Here is an 18,073-nt window from a genome sequence, read left to right as displayed (position 1 = left end):
ACTGAGCAGCATGTGGATGTCAGCATAGAGAGGCAGTGCTACAATGTATCACACAGCAGCCCGGACACGCCCCCTCCCGCCCCGGGCACGCCTCCTCCCAGCCCTGGCACGCCCCCTCACAGTCTCTCTCTCTGATTAAAGGGAATAATACCTGTAGAAAAATCCAATTTATCAGGAGTGAGGGGAGAAGCTGATACACCCAGCGCCAGATCAGGGGGATTTCTTCCAGATATACCCTCCCCTAATCTCTGATCCCTAACCGGTACCTCACTGATCCCTACTCTCTGTAACAGGCACCTCTACATAATAACCTCACTGATCCCTACTCTCTGTAACAGGTACCTCTACATAACAATATCACTGATCCCTACTCTCTGTAGCAGGTACCTCTACATAATAATATAACTGATCCCTACTCTCTGTAACAGATACCTCTACATAATATCACTGATCCCTACTCTCTGTAACAGGTACATCTACATAATAATCTCACTGATCCCTACTCTCTGTAACAGGCACCTCTACATAATAATATCACTGATCCCTACTCTCTGTAACAGGCACCTCTACATAATATCACTGATCCCTACTCTCTGTAACATATACCTCTACCTAATAACCTCACTGATCCCTACTCTCTGTAACAGGTACCTCTACATAATATCACTGATCCCTACTATCTGTATCAGGTACCTCTACCTAATAATCTCACTGATCCCTACTCTCTGTAACAGATACCTCTACCTAATAACCTCACTGATCCCTACTCTCTGTAATAGGTACCTCTACATAATAATCTCACTGATCCCTACTCTCTGTAACAGGTACCTCTACATAATAATCTCACTGATCCCTACTCTCTGTAACAGATACCTCTACATAATATCACTGATCCCTACTCTCTGTAACAGGTACCTCTACATAATAATATCACTGATCCCTACTCTCTGTAACAGGCACCTCTATATAATAATCTCACTGATCCCTACCCTCTGTAACATGTACCTCTACATAATAATCTCACTGATCCCTACTCTCTGTAACAGGTACCTCTGCATAATAATCTCATTGATCCCTACTCTCTGTAACATGTACCTCTACATAATAATCTCACTGATCCCTACCCTCTGTAACAGATACCTCTACATAGTAATCTCACTGATCCCTACTCTCTGTAACAGGCACCTCTACATAATAATCTCATTGATCCCTACTCTCTGTAACAGATACCTCTACATAATATCACTGATCCCTACTATCTGTAACAGATACCTCTACATAATAATCTCACTGATCCCTACTCTCTGTAACTGGTACCTCTACATAATAACCTCACTGATCCCTACTCTCTGTAACATATACCTCTACATAATAATCTCACTGACCCCTACTCTCTGTAACTGGTACCTGTACATAATAATCTCACTGATCCCTATTCTCTGTAACAGGCACCTCTACATAATAATCTCACTGATCCCTACTCTCTGTAACTGGTACCTCTACATAATAATCTCACTGATCCCTACTCTCTGTAACAGGCGCCTCTATATAATAATCTCACTGATCCCTACTCTCTGCAACAGGTACCTCTACATAATAATCTCACTGATCCCTACTCTCTGTAACAGGCACCTCTACATAATAATCTCATTGATCCCTACTCTCTGTAACAGGTACCTCTACACAGGGCTGTTTCTAGCCAATTTGGCTCCCAGTTTGAGATTTAAAAATGCGCCCCCCCCCCCCCCCCATGACATTATAAAATGTGCCCCCCACACACACACGCACCTAGATTAAAAAAAACCTTGCGCGCGCACCCGGAAAGGGGTGTGGCCTCATCTAAATGGGTGTGGCCTCATTTAAATGGGCATGGCCTCGTCTGAAAAGACTACCTCACAATCCAGTTTTTGACCCTGCTCCAACAGATCACGACCGCCACAGGAAAAAAAAATTCTACCATATTAAGCCCCACACAGTAATGCCCCCTGCACCATATTATACCACACACTGCAATGCCCTTGATACATTATATCCCCACACTACGGCAGGCAAGAGTCCCCATTTCACACATTACGGCAGGTGTCCCCATTTTACACTTTGAGAGAGAGAGAGAGAGAGAGAGAGAGAGAGAATACTTACAGAGGCGATTACTGCTCTTCGGCCCACCTCACCAGTCGCTCCTCGCGCCGGCCTTTCCCTCTTCCTAACTTGGATCCCCCTTGTCGTGACGTAACGACGCAACCTCATCATTCCGTGAAACTCCGCCCCCCGAGCGGGTTACTCGGGGAGAAATAGGAGAGGGAAGCAGGAAGCCACAGTTAGTGCCGCGGCGGGCGCCCAGTGCGGTTGCACTGCTCGCCTGCCCCAAGAAACGGCCCTGCCTCTACATAATAATCTCACTGATCCCTACTCTCTGTAACAGGTACCTCTACATAATAATCTCACTGATCCCTACTCTCTGTAACAGATACCTCTACATAATAATCTTACTGATCCCTACTCTCTGTAACAGGTACCTCTACATAATAATCTCACTGATCCCTACTCTCTGTAACAGGTACCTCTACATAGTAATCTCACTGATCCCTACTCTCTGTAACAGATACCTCTACATAATAATCTTACTGATCCCTACTCTCTGTAACAGGTACCTCTACATAATAATCTCACTGATCCCTACTCTCTGTAACAGGCACCTCTACATAATAATCTCACTGATCCCTACTCTCTGTAACAGGTACCTCTGCATAATAACCTCACTGATCCCTACTCCCTGTAACAGGTATCTCTACATAATAATCTCACTGATCCCTACTCTCTGTAACAGATACCTCTACATAATAATCTCACTGATCCCTACTCTCTGTAACAGGTACCTCTACATAGTAATCTCACTGATCCCTACTCTCTGTAACAGGTACGTCTACATAATAATCTCACTGATCCCTACTCTCTGTAACAGATACTTCCACATAATAATCTCACTGATCCCTACTCTCTGTAACAGATACCTCTACATAATAACCTCACTGATCCCTACTCTCTGTAACAGGTACCTCTACATAATAATCTCACTGATCCCTACTCTCTGTAACAGATACCTCTACATAATAATCTCACTGATATCTACTCTCTGTAACAGGTACCTCCACATAATAATCTCACTGATCCCTACTCTCTGTAACAGATACTTCCACATAATAATCTCACTGATCCCTACTCTCTGTAACAGATACCTCTACATAATAACCTCACTGATCCCTACTCTCTGTAACAGGTACCTCTACATAATAATCTCACTGATCCCTACTCTCTGTAACAGATACCTCTACATAATAACCTCACTGATCCCTACTCTCTGTAACAGGTACCTCTACATAATAATCTCACTGATCCCTACTCTCTGTAACAGGTACCTCTACATAACAATATCACTGATCCCTACTCTCTGTAACAGATACCTCTACATAATAATCTCACTGATCCCTACTCTCTGTAACAGGTACCTCTACATAATAATCTCACTGATCCCTACTCTCTGTAACAGGCACCTCTACATAATAATATCACTGATCCCTACTCTCTGTAACAGGTACGTCTACATAATAATATCACTGTTCCCTACTCTCTGTAACAGGTACCTCTACATAATAATCTCACTGATCCCTACTCTCTGTAACAGGCATCTCTACATAACAATCTAACTGATCCCTACTCTCTGTAACAGGTACCTCTGCATAATAACCTCACTGATCCCTACTCTCTGTAACAGGTACCTCTACATAATAATATCACTGATCCCTACTCTCTGTAACAGGTACCTCCACATAATAATCTCACTGATCCCTACTCTCTGTAACAGATACCCTACATAATAATCTCACTGATCCCTACTCTCTGTAACAGGTACCTCTACATAGTAATCTCACTGATTCCTACTCTCTGTAACAGATACCTCCACATAATAATCTCACTGATCCCTACTCTCTGTAACAGATACCCTACATAATAATCTCACTGATCCCTACTCTCTGTAACAGGTACCTCTACATAATAATCTTACTGATCCCTACTCTCTGTAACAGATACCCTACATAATAATCTCACTGATCCCTACTCTCTGTAACAGGTACCTCTACATAGTAATCTCACTGATTCCTACTCTCTGTAACATACCTCCACATAATAATCTCACTGATCCCTACTCTCTGTAACAGATACCCTACATAATAATCTCACTGATCCCTACTCTCTGTAACAGGTACCTCTACATAATAATCTCACTGATCCCTACTCTCTGTAACAGATACCCTACATAATAATCTCACTGATCCCTACTCTCTGTAACAGATACCCTACATAATAATCTCACTGATCCCTACTCTCTGTAACAGGTACCTCTACATAGTAATCTCACTGATCCCTACTCTCTGTAACAGGTACGTCTACATAATAATCTCACTGATCCCTACTCTCTGTAACAGATACCCTACATAGTAATCTCACTGATCCCTACTCTCTGTAACAGATACCTATACGTAATAATCTCACTGATCCCTACTCTCTGTAACAGGTACCTCTACATAATAATCTCACTGATCCCTACTCTCTGTAACAGATACCTCTACATAATAATCTCACTGATATCTACTCTCTGTAACAGGTACCTCCACATAATAATCTCACTGATCCCTACTCTCTGTAACAGATACTTCCACATAATAATCTCACTGATCCCTACTCTCTGTAACAGATACCTCTACATAATAACCTCACTGATCCCTACTCTCTGTAACAGGTACCTCTACATAATAATCTCACTGATCCCTACTCTCTGTAACAGATACCTCTACATAATAACCTCACTGATCCCTACTCTCTGTAACAGGTACCTCTACATAATAATCTCACTGATCCCTACTCTCTGTAACAGGTACCTCTACATAGTAATCTCACCGATCCCTACTCTCTGTAACAGGTACGTCTACAGAATAATATCACTGTTCCCTACTCTCTGTAACAGGTACCTCTACATAATAATCTCACTGATCCCTACTCTCTGTAACAGGCATCTCTACATAACAATCTAACTGATCCCTACTCTCTGTAACAGGTACCTCTGCATAATAACCTCACTGATCCCTACTCTCTGTAACATGTACCTCTACATAATAATATCACTGATCCCTACTCTCTGTAACAGGTACCTCCACATAATAATCTCACTGATCCCTACTCTCTGTAACAGATACCCTACATAATAATCTCACTGATCCCTACTCTCTGTAACAGGTACCTCTACATAGTAATCTCACTGATTCCTACTCTCTGTAACAGATACCTCCACATAATAATCTCACTGATCCCTACTCTCTGTAACAGATACCCTACATAATAATCTCACTGATCCCTACTCTCTGTAACAGGTACCTCTACATAATAATCTTACTGATCCCTACTCTCTGTAACAGATACCCTACATAATAATCTCACTGATCCCTACTCTCTGTAACAGGTACCTCTACATAGTAATCTCACTGATTCCTACTCTCTGTAACATACCTCCACATAATAATCTCACTGATCCCTACTCTCTGTAACAGATACCCTACATAATAATCTCACTGATCCCTACTCTCTGTAACAGGTACCTCTACATAATAATCTCACTGATCCCTACTCTCTGTAACAGATACCCTACATAATAATCTCACTGATCCCTACTCTCTGTAACAGATACCCTACATAATAATCTCACTGATCCCTACTCTCTGTAACAGGTACCTCTACATAATAATCTTACTGATCCCTACTCTCTGTAACAGGTACCTCTACATAATAATCTCACTGATCCCTACTCTCTGTAACAGATACCCTACATAATAATCTCACTGATCCCTACTCTCTGTAACAGGTACCTCTACATAATAATCTTACTGATCCCTACTCTCTGTAACAGGTACCTCTACATAATAATCTCACTGATCCCTACTCTCTGTAACTGGTACCTCTACATAATAATCTCACTGATCCCTACTCTCTGTAACAGATACCTCTACATAATAATCTCACTGATCCCTACTCTCTGTAACTGGTACCTCTACATAATAATCTTAACAGGGCAGGCCCCTCAGCAATAGCAGATAGATAGATAGATAGATAGATAGATAGATAGATAGATAGATAGATAGATAGATAGATAGATAGATAAATGCCTGGCTTGATTGATTGATTGATTGATTGATTGATTGATTGATTGATTGATGTACTATAAAGATAATGTTCATGGATGAATTCAGCCCAGTAATACCAGCTCAGTGACCACATGAATTTGTCACAAGAGCTTACGCTCATATAAACATATGCTTAGAGGTTACAATCTGCCAGCACTCTTCTAGAGAATGAGACTCCTGGTAAAACACTCCGCTGCTTGTCTTAGTTTTCCCCAGAAAATAACCACATTGAAATGTTTGCGAATGATATGCGTCAGTGCGATTTGTGCGCTAACATACAAGGGACAGAGAGTGATAGCTGGACGGTCAGGGCTGGATATCTGCACAGCATGGGAGGATCCCGGCATCGGCCATACTCAGAGAGGATTTGTGATATTGACACAAAGATTTGCAAAATCTAATACCAAATAAATAACCTGAAATTGGTTCCTTGTTACAGCTGCAAACTGCACTGACAGCGGCAGAGACAGGCGCGTTGTCTGCGCACAATAGACTGCCATTTGATGGCGTTTCTGAGTCAACTCCAAACTCTTTCATCAATAAAAGCTTTTCCCGTCTCTTTGAGAATAAGATGACTGCAGCGTTCTAGCTCTGTTGCACGTTTATCACCAAACATGTGGCCTTTGTGCTGTCATTCTGCAGGAATAGCTCAGATTCCACGCACGCTATTTCCCCCAATATGACAGATCTTCTGCGCTGACCATTTACAAATGGATTTTTCAGGCTCAATTTACATAGCCAGGCTGGTTCAATTTAACCCTTGAACATGTCACTTAATCAATTCACTGCCGGCGCTAAAACCAACAACAATAACTAGGCCAAAAGCTTGTCTTGTTCACACGGGATACGGTTAGGGTAGGGGGCAGGGGAGGGGTAAATTAATTACCCCGTTCCCTGCCGGTATTTAAAAAAGATCAGGATGCCGCAGTCAGTCATGTGATCCCTGGCCGGGATGTCAGGATTACCTATCACACCCAACTCATGTCAAAGCCACCACTTTTTAGGCTTTGTGATATGCCAGTTGTTCTGTCCATGTCTACCCACTGGCATCAAGAGAGGTGGGGGAGCGGGTACTAATACCTGGGCCCGGGCTTGTTGGAGGGGCTTTGGCCAGGGTGAGCTGCTTGTCCTCCTGTGTGGCCACCAGTGCCCCCTAGTGGCAGGGGGGAGGGGACATGAGGGAGGCAGATCTCACACCCCCACAGGAGCCAGCCAACCCACACCTATGGGGAGTGACTGCCCCCTGTGTGCACACGCCGCCCACCCTTAAGTCCCCTCCCCCACGCCATCCTGTGGGTGCAGGCTGTAGCAGCTGCTGAGTGGCACACGTGAACCCCTGTGCGGCCATTTGCGCCCCCAAATTCAGGGATCACTAACCGAGGTGTTACAAAGTGCGTTTGTGGTTATTGGTGCAGAGTATTTCTCAGTGACCTCTGTGCCCCTTTCCTCTGCTGCCATACAGAATTACAGCGGAGTACATTGCTTAGTGTGGATTGTTAAACCCCAAATAACCTGAATGCGTCATTTTGATTCCTTTATTTCACTAGCCCCGGGAACAGCAATCAAAATCCCATTAGCTGCGGCATTTTGAATACAAGAGATTATATGAAGCAAATTCCTCATGGCGTGAGATAATCCGGCGGTTGCATGAGTTAAGGATAGCAGCTGTTCATGGCGGTGCTGGTGTCAGATATAATGTTTATATCTTTCAGTTTTACTTTCTGACCTCTGGGCCCCTCACATAGTTTTTCCTGAGGCCGAGGTCACATTGCAGCTTCCCATACAGAGAATAGTTTATTTTAGACTGTACAGCCCATCCACACATTGCGCCTTCCTTGGCTCCGTGTCTTCATGTCATTCTTTTTTTCTTTTTCTTTTTTAAATAAATATGTGTTTTTCTCTGTTTATGCAAATTCTTCATCATTATCTGCAATGTATTTTGTTTTTTAACACCTATGCGTGTCATTTTAACAGCTTTTCCATATGGTTGTGACAGTCTAAAGAGCTTTATAAGAATGCGCTTCTGGGATAGTCTGCAGAATGTGATCTGATCTGAATCTCTGTAGGCCACACTCCGCTTCCTGGCGTGGCTGTACATACCCGCAACAAGATCCCATGGAGTGAAAGGAAGAAAGCGCCAATAGGCTGCAAGGCCGGCGCTCGTCACCGTGACATCTGTTTATTTCTTTCAGCTATGGGGTCTATTTACTAAGAGAGATAAAGTGGATGGAGATTAAAGTACCAGCCAATCAGCTCCTGTCATTTTTCAAACACAGCCTGTAACATGGTATCTAGCAGCTGATTGGCTGGTATTTTATCTCTATCCACTTTATTATTATTTATTTTATTAATTAATATGTAAAACATGCATACCTCTAAGTACTAATAGTATCCATGTCCTATATGATGTTTTGTAGATTTTATTTACCTGCTGCATTTATTAAACTGTATGTTATCATTAAAGTCCTCAGTGTTGTCACCTGATCATCTGATACTTTGGATCAGTTGTTTCTGATGAACGAGTGAAAAATGCTTTAAATGTAAAAATAAATGTTGTCTAAATTTAGATTCTGATTTTGGAAATACTATGTTACTATGCAAGTGCAGATTTGTATCTTTCCAGTATCTAAGGAGCGTTAAATAATACGATGATGCGGGAACAAAGAAAAAAGGGGGGGGGGGGAACACTGAGATACCGACGGCTTGTTCCAGAAATTGCCACTAATTTAACTGTGACATTAAGGAAAAGCATTAAGTACAAGGAAAGTGAATGTCCTTTGCTGACCTCCCACCATTGAAGACCCCAGAGGGATGGGCCCTTATACACCCACTGGAGTCATTAGTTTTCAAACCTGCCTAATTTTCACTCCCACTATGTTTGCTAAACTGCCAGTCAAACGCCAGTGTGTGCTCAGGGGGCATTTCTGCCTCAGGTCTGGTAATGGGCTGGAGGAGAAGAAGCAATGGGAGACCCAACCTAAGGAATATCAAACTGCAGAGCAGCTCTCCTGCTTCTCCATATACAGAGATACATTGTGTCACTCAGCAGCCTCTCCTGGGTGATCCAGAATCAGGGAATTTACTTACCTTAATCTGATTAGTTCTGTATTGGAAAATGTATTTGTAACTATTAGCATATTAGTATTTTCATAGGTATTATAATTATTATTAGTATTTGTAACTTTAAATAAAAATATATTTTTTGTTTTTAAACATTTTTATTTATTTTGAAACAAAAATCACATAGGAAAAATAAAACACAAATGTTTATTATCGATCGTATCAAGTCCCTGGTTTGCGTTAAATTGGAAACAGATGATAAAATAGTATATTATATATGCTCTAAAATAAAATATAAAATAATAATAATAAAATAATAATAATAATAATAATAATATTATATACTGTGAAGTCGTCTCCACTGAATGATGTGGGTGAGGATTTCTTATCCTTGTGTCTCAATATTATAATATCTAAGTAGCATATGTTTAAATCTGCTTTTTGGGTTTGTAATATAGATGTCAGCATTTAACTTTTTGTCCTCATTCAGTGCTGCCCATGTTGCCAGCTGTAATACACGGGTGTGGCCATTAGGGGGAGCCTGTGACCAGGGAAGGGAGCAGTTTAGGGAATAACAAGGATTGCCTTGAGAAATTAAATTGCAGCAGAAAAATAAGGACATAAAAACTCTCAGTAACAGGTAAAATAAACAGAACGTAGCAGCAGAAATGTACTTGAGGGTGAACGCAGCACTTTGCCGCCCTAAATGTCTTCTCTCTACAATTATTAATTGCATTTTTATCAGCATGGAGTGAAATAACTGTAAATTAAAAGCACTTTTAGCAAAGTAACAAACTGAGAAATGTGAGTTTGAGTTAAACGCGCTCAGCAGAATATGTGCGTGCTTTTTTAATCTTTTTTTCTTTTTGTTGCAACAGACTTTTACATATGGCGAGGAAATCATTATATAATAGCTCAGAGGTTCTCATACGTAGTCCTCAAGGCACCCCAAGGGTCCAGGTTTTACTTTCCTGGTAATGTATGATTGCCATCACCTGTGGGGAAACACCTTTCTTATCAATTAACTAGCTCACCACAGGTGATGGCAATCATACATTACCAGGAGAGTCCAGGAACAGAGCATTTTCTCCCTCATGGAGAGGGTCATGTAGGCAAGTATGCTTTGGTACAATCTTCCTCTTCGGTTATTTTCTGGTTGTTGCATTTTCATTTTATCTCTAAATGAATGGTATTGCGGTGAAAGTACGCAAAATAACAGAGGCGATTCAGCATAATTGTTTTTATTTTATTTCTTTACAGAAAATCAAGTTGGAAAATTGTGGGACATTATTAGAGCACATGCCAATTCATGGTGCCAGTATTAGAGATGCCACCATCCTTTTCTGCACAGTGTGCCACCAACAGTTACATACTCTGTCCTGGGGTACCCTGGTGCCAGTACTGAACATGTACATATGGGGCTGTTAGACGAGCCGACATGAATGCATATGGATGTAATAAATTGCTGCATGTTTTCTAATCGCTCTCTTGAACTTGTCCTTGTAAGGGTTAATTATCACCTGCATGAGTGCAATTTGTCAATGCCACTCACCTGTGAGCCCCAGGACAGCCTGTCTGCATGAAGCATATGGTAGCATAGAGCAGTGTGGCACTCACGTGTGGTCTACAGGGACCCAGCAGATCCTGCAAACCTGTCATAAAGGTAAATACACTTCTGATTGTTCCCTTAAATGATAATAATGTCACTTAAACTAAATAAAAACATAAATGTCATTTTGGGTGGGCTACGTAAGATAAGGAAAGAGATACTGACTCCCCTCCCTCCAGCATTGGAGCAGGGTCCCCAGTGACTGTAATAATTTCCCTCCTGCTTCTGGGAAATGCATGCCAGCGTTGTCAGGTTCTCTCTGTCCCATGAGCTTCCCGTGTGGATGAATAAAAAATATATTTTTAGATGGTTTTATCCTCTGATTTATTGAGTGCTGGTAAATTCTGACTTTTATGTTTTGCGTGTAGTTCATCGGTCAGTGGGTTGTGGCAGCTACGGCTCTGGTGAGGTAGAAAGTGATGGTGAATAATCTGCTGCTTAAACCTGTATACAGAAGATTAAGTATGTTCTGCCATATATAACACTGGGAACCTGAGCTTCATATGGAAATTGTGAATGGGTTATAATCAATGTTACTGTATGATCTAGTAAGGAGCTTGGAACTAAATGTTAAATAAAAATGTACATTTGCTCCTGGACAGTGGCGTAACTCCCAGAGACATTGGAGGCACTGGCTGCCGGGCTCCAGCTGTCACAGGGGCACCGAGAAAGAAAGACCAAGGGGGCTGCTGAACAAGGACCAATCTCTCTACACTCATTTCATAGTGATTTGTTACAGTGACTGCTGTCCAAGCTCACAAACCCCCTTTGCAGCCCCTTCAGCTGAAGAGTCTCAGAATGTGACTGTGTGATAACAGATCAAGGTGTGTACTGTATATAGGGGGTCATTCTGACCTGATCGCAGCGATCAGGTCAGTACTGCACCGGCGCCGCAGTGCGCTGGCGCATGGCTGACAGCTGGCGGCTGTCGATGCCTAGCGATCGCCTCTGCCTGCTTGACAGGCAGAGGTGGTCGCTGGGTGGGAGGGGGCGGCATTTGGCCGCCGTTTTGTGGGCGCGGTCCAGCCAACGCAGGCATGGCCGGATCGCGTGGGGGGGCGGGCAGCAGCGGCTGCGTGATGTCGCACGCAGCCGCTGAGACCCGGGCAGTGATGAGTAGCTCCCGGCCAGCGCGCAAAAGCTGCGCTGGCCGGGAGCTACTCCTGAAGTGCAAAAGCGGCAATACTTTTGCACTTCAGGGACAGGGACTGACATGCGGGGCGGGCTAGCCCTGTGCTGGGTCCCCCCCCCCCCCGCATGTCTGTGTGACTGATCGTAGCTGTGCTAAATTTAGCACAGCTGCGATCAAGTCGGAATCACCCCCATAGTGAGCTACAGCTCCGCTGTGGTGTCTTATATGATGAAAGCAAGGAAAGCAGAAGTTGTTTTAAGGAAATGCATTCATATTTATAATAAAACTTTTAGAGGAGGGGTGGAATTTATAAAAGGTTGGAGAGAGATAAATTTGTGAGAAATAAAGTAACAACCAATCCGCTCCTGTCATTTTTTTCAAACACAGCCTGTAAAATGTAAGGCAGATGCTGATTGGCTGGTACTTTATCTCTGATAATTCAATCTCTCTCTCCTAGCTTTGATCCCCCCCCCCCCCCCCCACCCGGCTCTATTTATTATAATTTGCAGACAGCAACCGAAAATAAATATTACGTATTGCCACAATTAGCTGCAATAAACAATGAAGAATCTTTATTCTCCCAGAGTGACCATTGGAAAGACGGAGCACCTTCTATTCTATTTTGCCTCGTATGAACTTACGCCCCCGTTAGAATTCTCTAGGTTGTTTTTATGTAAGGGCAGATAAGAGTGAAATGGGTATGCACTATGCAGGTAATGGGTTTGAATCCCAAGTATCTGGAAATGTAATAAAGGACAGTGTGACTGAATAATAAAGAGCAATCAAGTTAAGTTCATGAATGCTGTATAGGTATTAGTGACGGAAGGGGTGGGGGGGGGGGTAGGAGACGGGCTGTCAGGAGATGCTGGGCTTTAAAAAGGGGGGAAGCTGCAAGTGAAAGTAATTAAAACAGATAATTGGCAATTGATAATTGACACTGCATTGTTATGTGAGGTGGCGCACTCCGCACACACCTGGTTACAGCGCTTCATGTAGCACACACATTCTATTCAGCTTCATCCTGCAATACAATTCAATCAGAACACACCCCATCCAACGCTAAATCCGGGCCCGTTTCCGCGATGGATGCCAAGCGGAAGTAACTGGCCGTACATAGGCCAACTTACATCCAACTAGTTGGTTGGAATTAAAATCTGCCATGACATTCCCCTAATTCAGGCATTCCCAACCACGGTCCTCAAGGCACACTAATAGGCCCTACACACTGGCCGACATCAGTCAAAGATATGAACGATCTCTGTCATTAATGAACGAGATACCGTTCATATCTTTGAGTGTGGAGGCTCCAGCGATGAACGATACGCGGCCCCGCGCTCGTTCATCGCTGGTCCCCCGTCGGCTGTACATGCAGGCCAATATGGACGATCTCATCCATATTTGCCTGCACTTCAATGCAGCCAGGTGACGGGGGTGTGTGAAGAAGCTTCACTGCCCCTCCGCCGCCGGGTCGGCCGTATCCGCAGTCGGGCAGCTCGGTGGTGGATCGGCCAATGTGTAGGGCCCTTAACAGTGCAGGTTTTAGTGATATCCAGGCTTCAGCACAGGTGACTTAATTAGTAGCTCAGTAATTTTGATTTAACCATCTGTGCTGCAGCCTGGATATCACTAAAACCTGCACTGTTGGTGTGCCTTGAGGACCGTGCTTGGGAATGCCTGCCCTAATTGCTCACAAAACCTGGAAAACGGAAAACATGGTCATTCAAACAAGTTGTTTAAATCAAAAAGATTTAACCAATTTGTCTGTGCAGCTGTTTTTGACCGTTTTCTGGCATTTGGGAGCAAATTGCGGATTGTTATTTGTTCCCATACATTACCAGACATTCCAACCAACAAGTTGGATGAAAGTTGGTCTAGTCTAGTGCAGTGGTTCTCAAACTCTGTCCTCAGGACCCCACACGGTTCACGTTTTCCGTGTCACCCAGCAGCTACACTGTGTATCACCAACTGTCACATTTTAAAAATCTACAGGTGACCTGCAAAACATGGACCGTGTGGGGTCCTGAGGACCGAGTTTGAGAACCTGTGGTCTAGTGCAGTGGTTCTCAAAGTCGGTCCTCAGGACCCCACACGGTTCACCTTTTCCAGATCACCTAGCAGGTGCACAGGTGTATTCATTATGCACTGATAAATGTTAAAAGATCCACAAGTGGAGCTGATTATTTCACTTGTGATTCTGCGAGGAGACTTGGAAAACATGAACTGTGTTAGGTCCTGAGGACCGACTTTGAGAACCTGTGGTCTAGTGCAGGGGTTCTCAAACTCTGTCCTCAGGACCCCACACAGTGCATGTTTTGCAGGTAACCCAGCAAGTGCACAGGTGTATTAATTACTCACAGACACATTTTAAAAGGTCCACAGGTGCAGCTAATTATTTCACTTGTGATTCTGTGAGGAGACCTGCAAAACATGCACTGTGTGGGGTCCTGAGGACCGAGTTTGAGAACCTGTGGTCTAGTGCATACCTCCCAACATGACCTCTACAGGAGGGACACAATGCTCTGCTTCTGGTCTTTTCTCTTCATTTATGATTGCCAGCACCTGTTGTTTTATTATTATTATTATTATTATTATTATTATTATTAACAGTTTCTTATATAGCGCAGCAAATTCCGTTGCGCTTTACAATTTGAAATAACAATAACAAACTGGGTGATAACAAACAGTCATAGAGGTAGGAAGGCCCTGCTCGCAAGCTTACAATCTATAGGGAAATAGCACCTTTCCTTGTGTACATATGCCTATCTATTGCATAGAATGAGAAGACATGTGAGGATATGTGTGGACTGTACAGAGTGGATGCAATTTGATAGGAAGGTTTATGAAAGTTATGTGGGCGGTTCTGGAATTTGATAGGCTTGCCTAAAGAGGTGAGTTTTCAGGGAACGCTTGAAGGTTTGGAGACTAGAGGAGAGTCTTATTGTGCATGGGAGGGCATTCCACAGAGTGGGTGCAGCCCGATGAAAGTCCTGCAGTCGTGAGTGGGAGCGAGTAATGAGTGTGGATGAGAGACGCAGGTCTTGTGCAGAGCGCAGAGGTCGGGTTGGGAGATATTATGTGATAAGCGAAGTGATGTACGTTGGTGTAGTTTGGTTAATGGCCTTGTGTGTGAGTAAAAGTGTTTTATATTGAATGCGGTAGAATACAGGTAACCAATGGAGGGACTGACAGAGCGGATCAGCAGACGATGAACGTCTAGCGAGGAAGATTACACCGCAGCTGCAGTCAGAATGGATTGTAGTGGTGAGAGTCTCGTTTTGGGAAGACCAGTTAGGAGACTATTGCAATAATCAATGCGGGAGATGATGAGAGCGTGGATTAGAGTTTTAGCAGTGTCTTGTGTAAGGTATGATCGTATTTTGGATATGTTTTTTAGATGCATGTAACATGATCTTGAGACAGATTGAATGTGGGGAATAAAGGACAGATCAGAGTCAGGGATGACACCTAGGCAGCGAGCTTGTGGGGTAGGGTAGATACTTAGTCGAGTTTTGAACAGGTAAATGGATAAGAAAGGTGTTTCAGCACAAGTGATGGCAATCATCCATTAAGAGGGAAGTCCTGGAGCAGAGCATTGTGTCCTCCTGGAGAGGGTTATGTTGGGAGGTATGGTCTAGTGCAGGCATGGGCAAGTTTAGGTGGCGCTGTGTTTAATCACGCAGAACAGGATTTGCACATTGCAGGGTCACAGATCTCTGAATCAAACCGCTGTCCGCAGATTCTAAATGTCCCCTTTTTAGACGTGCAAGGGTGTACATGCAGTGCAAATAGTTTTGCCAAGGTGCAAACTCGCTTCTTTCTGGTTGTTTTTAGTTTTGGTTTGTTTTTGATTCATTTGTTCCAAAAACTCATAATGTGGCCCCAGGGGCCTGGCCCTGTGTCATTTCCAAGAACCATATTTTCAGTTAATTCATCACCAGTATAAAACCTTTTATGTCTTCTTATAGTCTGGAATAACTACAAATGCGACACACTCATTGGTCGGTGGCACCCAACATGTATGTATGTATGTATGTATGTATGTATGTTATAAAAGTAGCAACACTCCTACCGGACAGTAATATGGTAAAGAAAGCAGGATAGGGAGATTTGTATCCAAAAGGTGGCCAATCAGGGGGTATGGGGCAATACACAACGGCAGGTAACTAGAGGTCGAAAGGACGCGGCCTAGTAGGAAAAGGGCATTAAACGGGCACATCAGGGTCTTGCCCTTAACCTGTGTCAGTTATCCTATAGGGCAGTGGATCTCAGCCTTACTCCTAGGGGAACTTGCTGTGATGTTTAGGGACACTTGAAAATGCTTCTGTAATGGTGCAGTCGGGGAATGGTGGGGGTGGGGGGGGGGGGGGGGGAGGGGTCGACTACCAGACCAGTGGTAACTAGGCACATAGGGAATATATAGCTACGTGGTCACTGGTGATTCCTGTATAACAGAGATTATCTGGATGTCAGACCTTGTGACTATGATAATGCAAGTTACTATGTGTTACCAGGAGGTACCCCGCTGGGAATTAATAATTGAGAACCACTGTTCCAGTTAGTATTGCGAGATATATTGTTTCCTCTGCAGTGCTTCCAATCTCTGCATTATTACTGTTACAGAGACTGAGGCTGATGCAGAGTCCACTTGCGGTGCGTGTTTATGTTCTGCGCAAGCACCAGAACCAAGTGTGCGATGCTAGGGACAAACACAAACAGAACGCGTCTCCACTTGCGTCAGAAGGTGCGCAGCAAGTGCGGATTGCTAACGCAGACTATGAAGGGGCGGTATGGCCAGTTAGACGTGTATGACACTACATACTGGCCAATGAGCCTAATTCAAGGTTGATTGCAAAATAAAATGGGCAAAACCATGTGCACTGTAGGGGGGGGGGGGCAGATGTAACATGTGCAAAGAGAGTTAGATTTGGGTGGATTATATTGTTTCTGTGCAGGGTAAATACTGGCTGCTTTTTTTTTTACACTGCAATTTAGATTTCAGTTTGAACACACCCCACCCAAATCTAACTCTCTCTGCACATGTTACATCTGCCCCACCTGCAGTGCAGCATGGTTTTGCCCATTAGGAGAAAATTGTTATTTTGCAATCAAACTTGAATTAGGCCCAATATACGCATTTAATTTCGGTCACAGGTATAAATCGCAGCGGCAGCCACTCCAAACCGAAACCACTCCGCCAGCAGCCAGTGGTAACGGCAAGCAGACGGTCATCAGGTGCATGCGGTACGTCACTCCACTATTACCGTAGAGGAAAGGTTCCACGCCTGTTATCTGCTTTTATCTATAACTAAGCCACTGCCAGACATATTATACATAGCTATAGCTTTTTTTTTTTTTAGGTTTTTTTTTTGTCCTTTCCCTCCGCCGAAGCCTTTATGCAGCGTATTTAAATCGTGTTTCAAAAAATAGTTTCTGGTTGGTGTAGACTAAAGCGGTGAGGTCTCCTCAGTACATTATCGGGTCTGCGATCGACTTCAGCGCCGCACAAGACACAAGTGAGACGGCTTTGGAGCAAGCTTAGCGTTTGAAGGCGCAGGGTTCTACTTCACTGTGAGAGAACATAAAGGGTCTGCAGCTGCCTAAATTTAGCAGCGTATAAACGGAGCGGTCATAAAAGGAGAGAATGGATCTCTTTGAACAGCTCCCACTTCCTACGAGCTCTCTCCGCGTTTCAGCAGGTTAACTTCATTAAATCCTCTGTCTGTAGATTTAATGCTTCCTAGGTCCCCCTGGGTGCATTCGCTATAAAACCAACGTACGTTACTTGTACAGCCATGTTCTGTGTCGTGGTGGGGGTTCTTCTGTAAGGGAGAATCCTTGAGGTCTGTAATTTAAAAAAAAAAAAAAAATCATATATATATATATATATATATATATATTGTGGCACTACTGAAAATATCTAGAATACAAAAAACAATTGGCACCTCCTTGTGCAATATTTTCTAAATACACCGATGTGTAAATATGTATTCATATGTAAGTGTAGGAAATTTGACGCCAAATTAGCCCCGTATCAAAAAA

At 43.3% G+C, this 18,073-nt stretch overlaps 2 protein-coding genes across 3 annotated transcripts in view; one reads left to right on the top strand and one right to left on the bottom strand.

Annotated features, from left to right (window-relative positions):
• The window catches only part of NRP2 (neuropilin 2), a 154,364-nt gene extending 154,336 nt beyond the window's left edge, over positions 1 to 28 (bottom strand). The window contains exon 1 of one of the 2 annotated variants that reach the window (XM_063932656.1): positions 1 to 28. This exon is cut by the window's left edge and continues 675 nt beyond it. The gene's annotated coding sequence lies outside the window, so the exon portion shown is untranslated. The other variant, XM_063932657.1, reaches the window with a different exon arrangement.
• A 10,779-nt stretch (positions 29 to 10,807) lies between these two features.
• LOC134943224 (uncharacterized) overlaps positions 10,808 to 18,073 on the top strand; it is an 86,381-nt gene continuing 79,115 nt past the window's right edge. The window contains exon 1 of the mRNA XM_063932164.1: positions 10,808 to 10,956. Within this exon, the coding sequence (XP_063788234.1) occupies positions 10,818 to 10,956 (139 nt within the window). The 5' untranslated portion in view covers positions 10,808 to 10,817. The remainder of the gene's footprint in view (positions 10,957 to 18,073) is intronic.

This window comes from Pseudophryne corroboree, chromosome 7 (assembly GCF_028390025.1).
Source record: "Pseudophryne corroboree isolate aPseCor3 chromosome 7, aPseCor3.hap2, whole genome shotgun sequence".
NCBI classification, from domain to species: domain Eukaryota; kingdom Metazoa; phylum Chordata; class Amphibia; order Anura; family Myobatrachidae; genus Pseudophryne; species Pseudophryne corroboree.
Note: the sequence above shows the minus strand (reverse complement) of the source record. Positions and strands in the feature narration are given on the sequence as shown.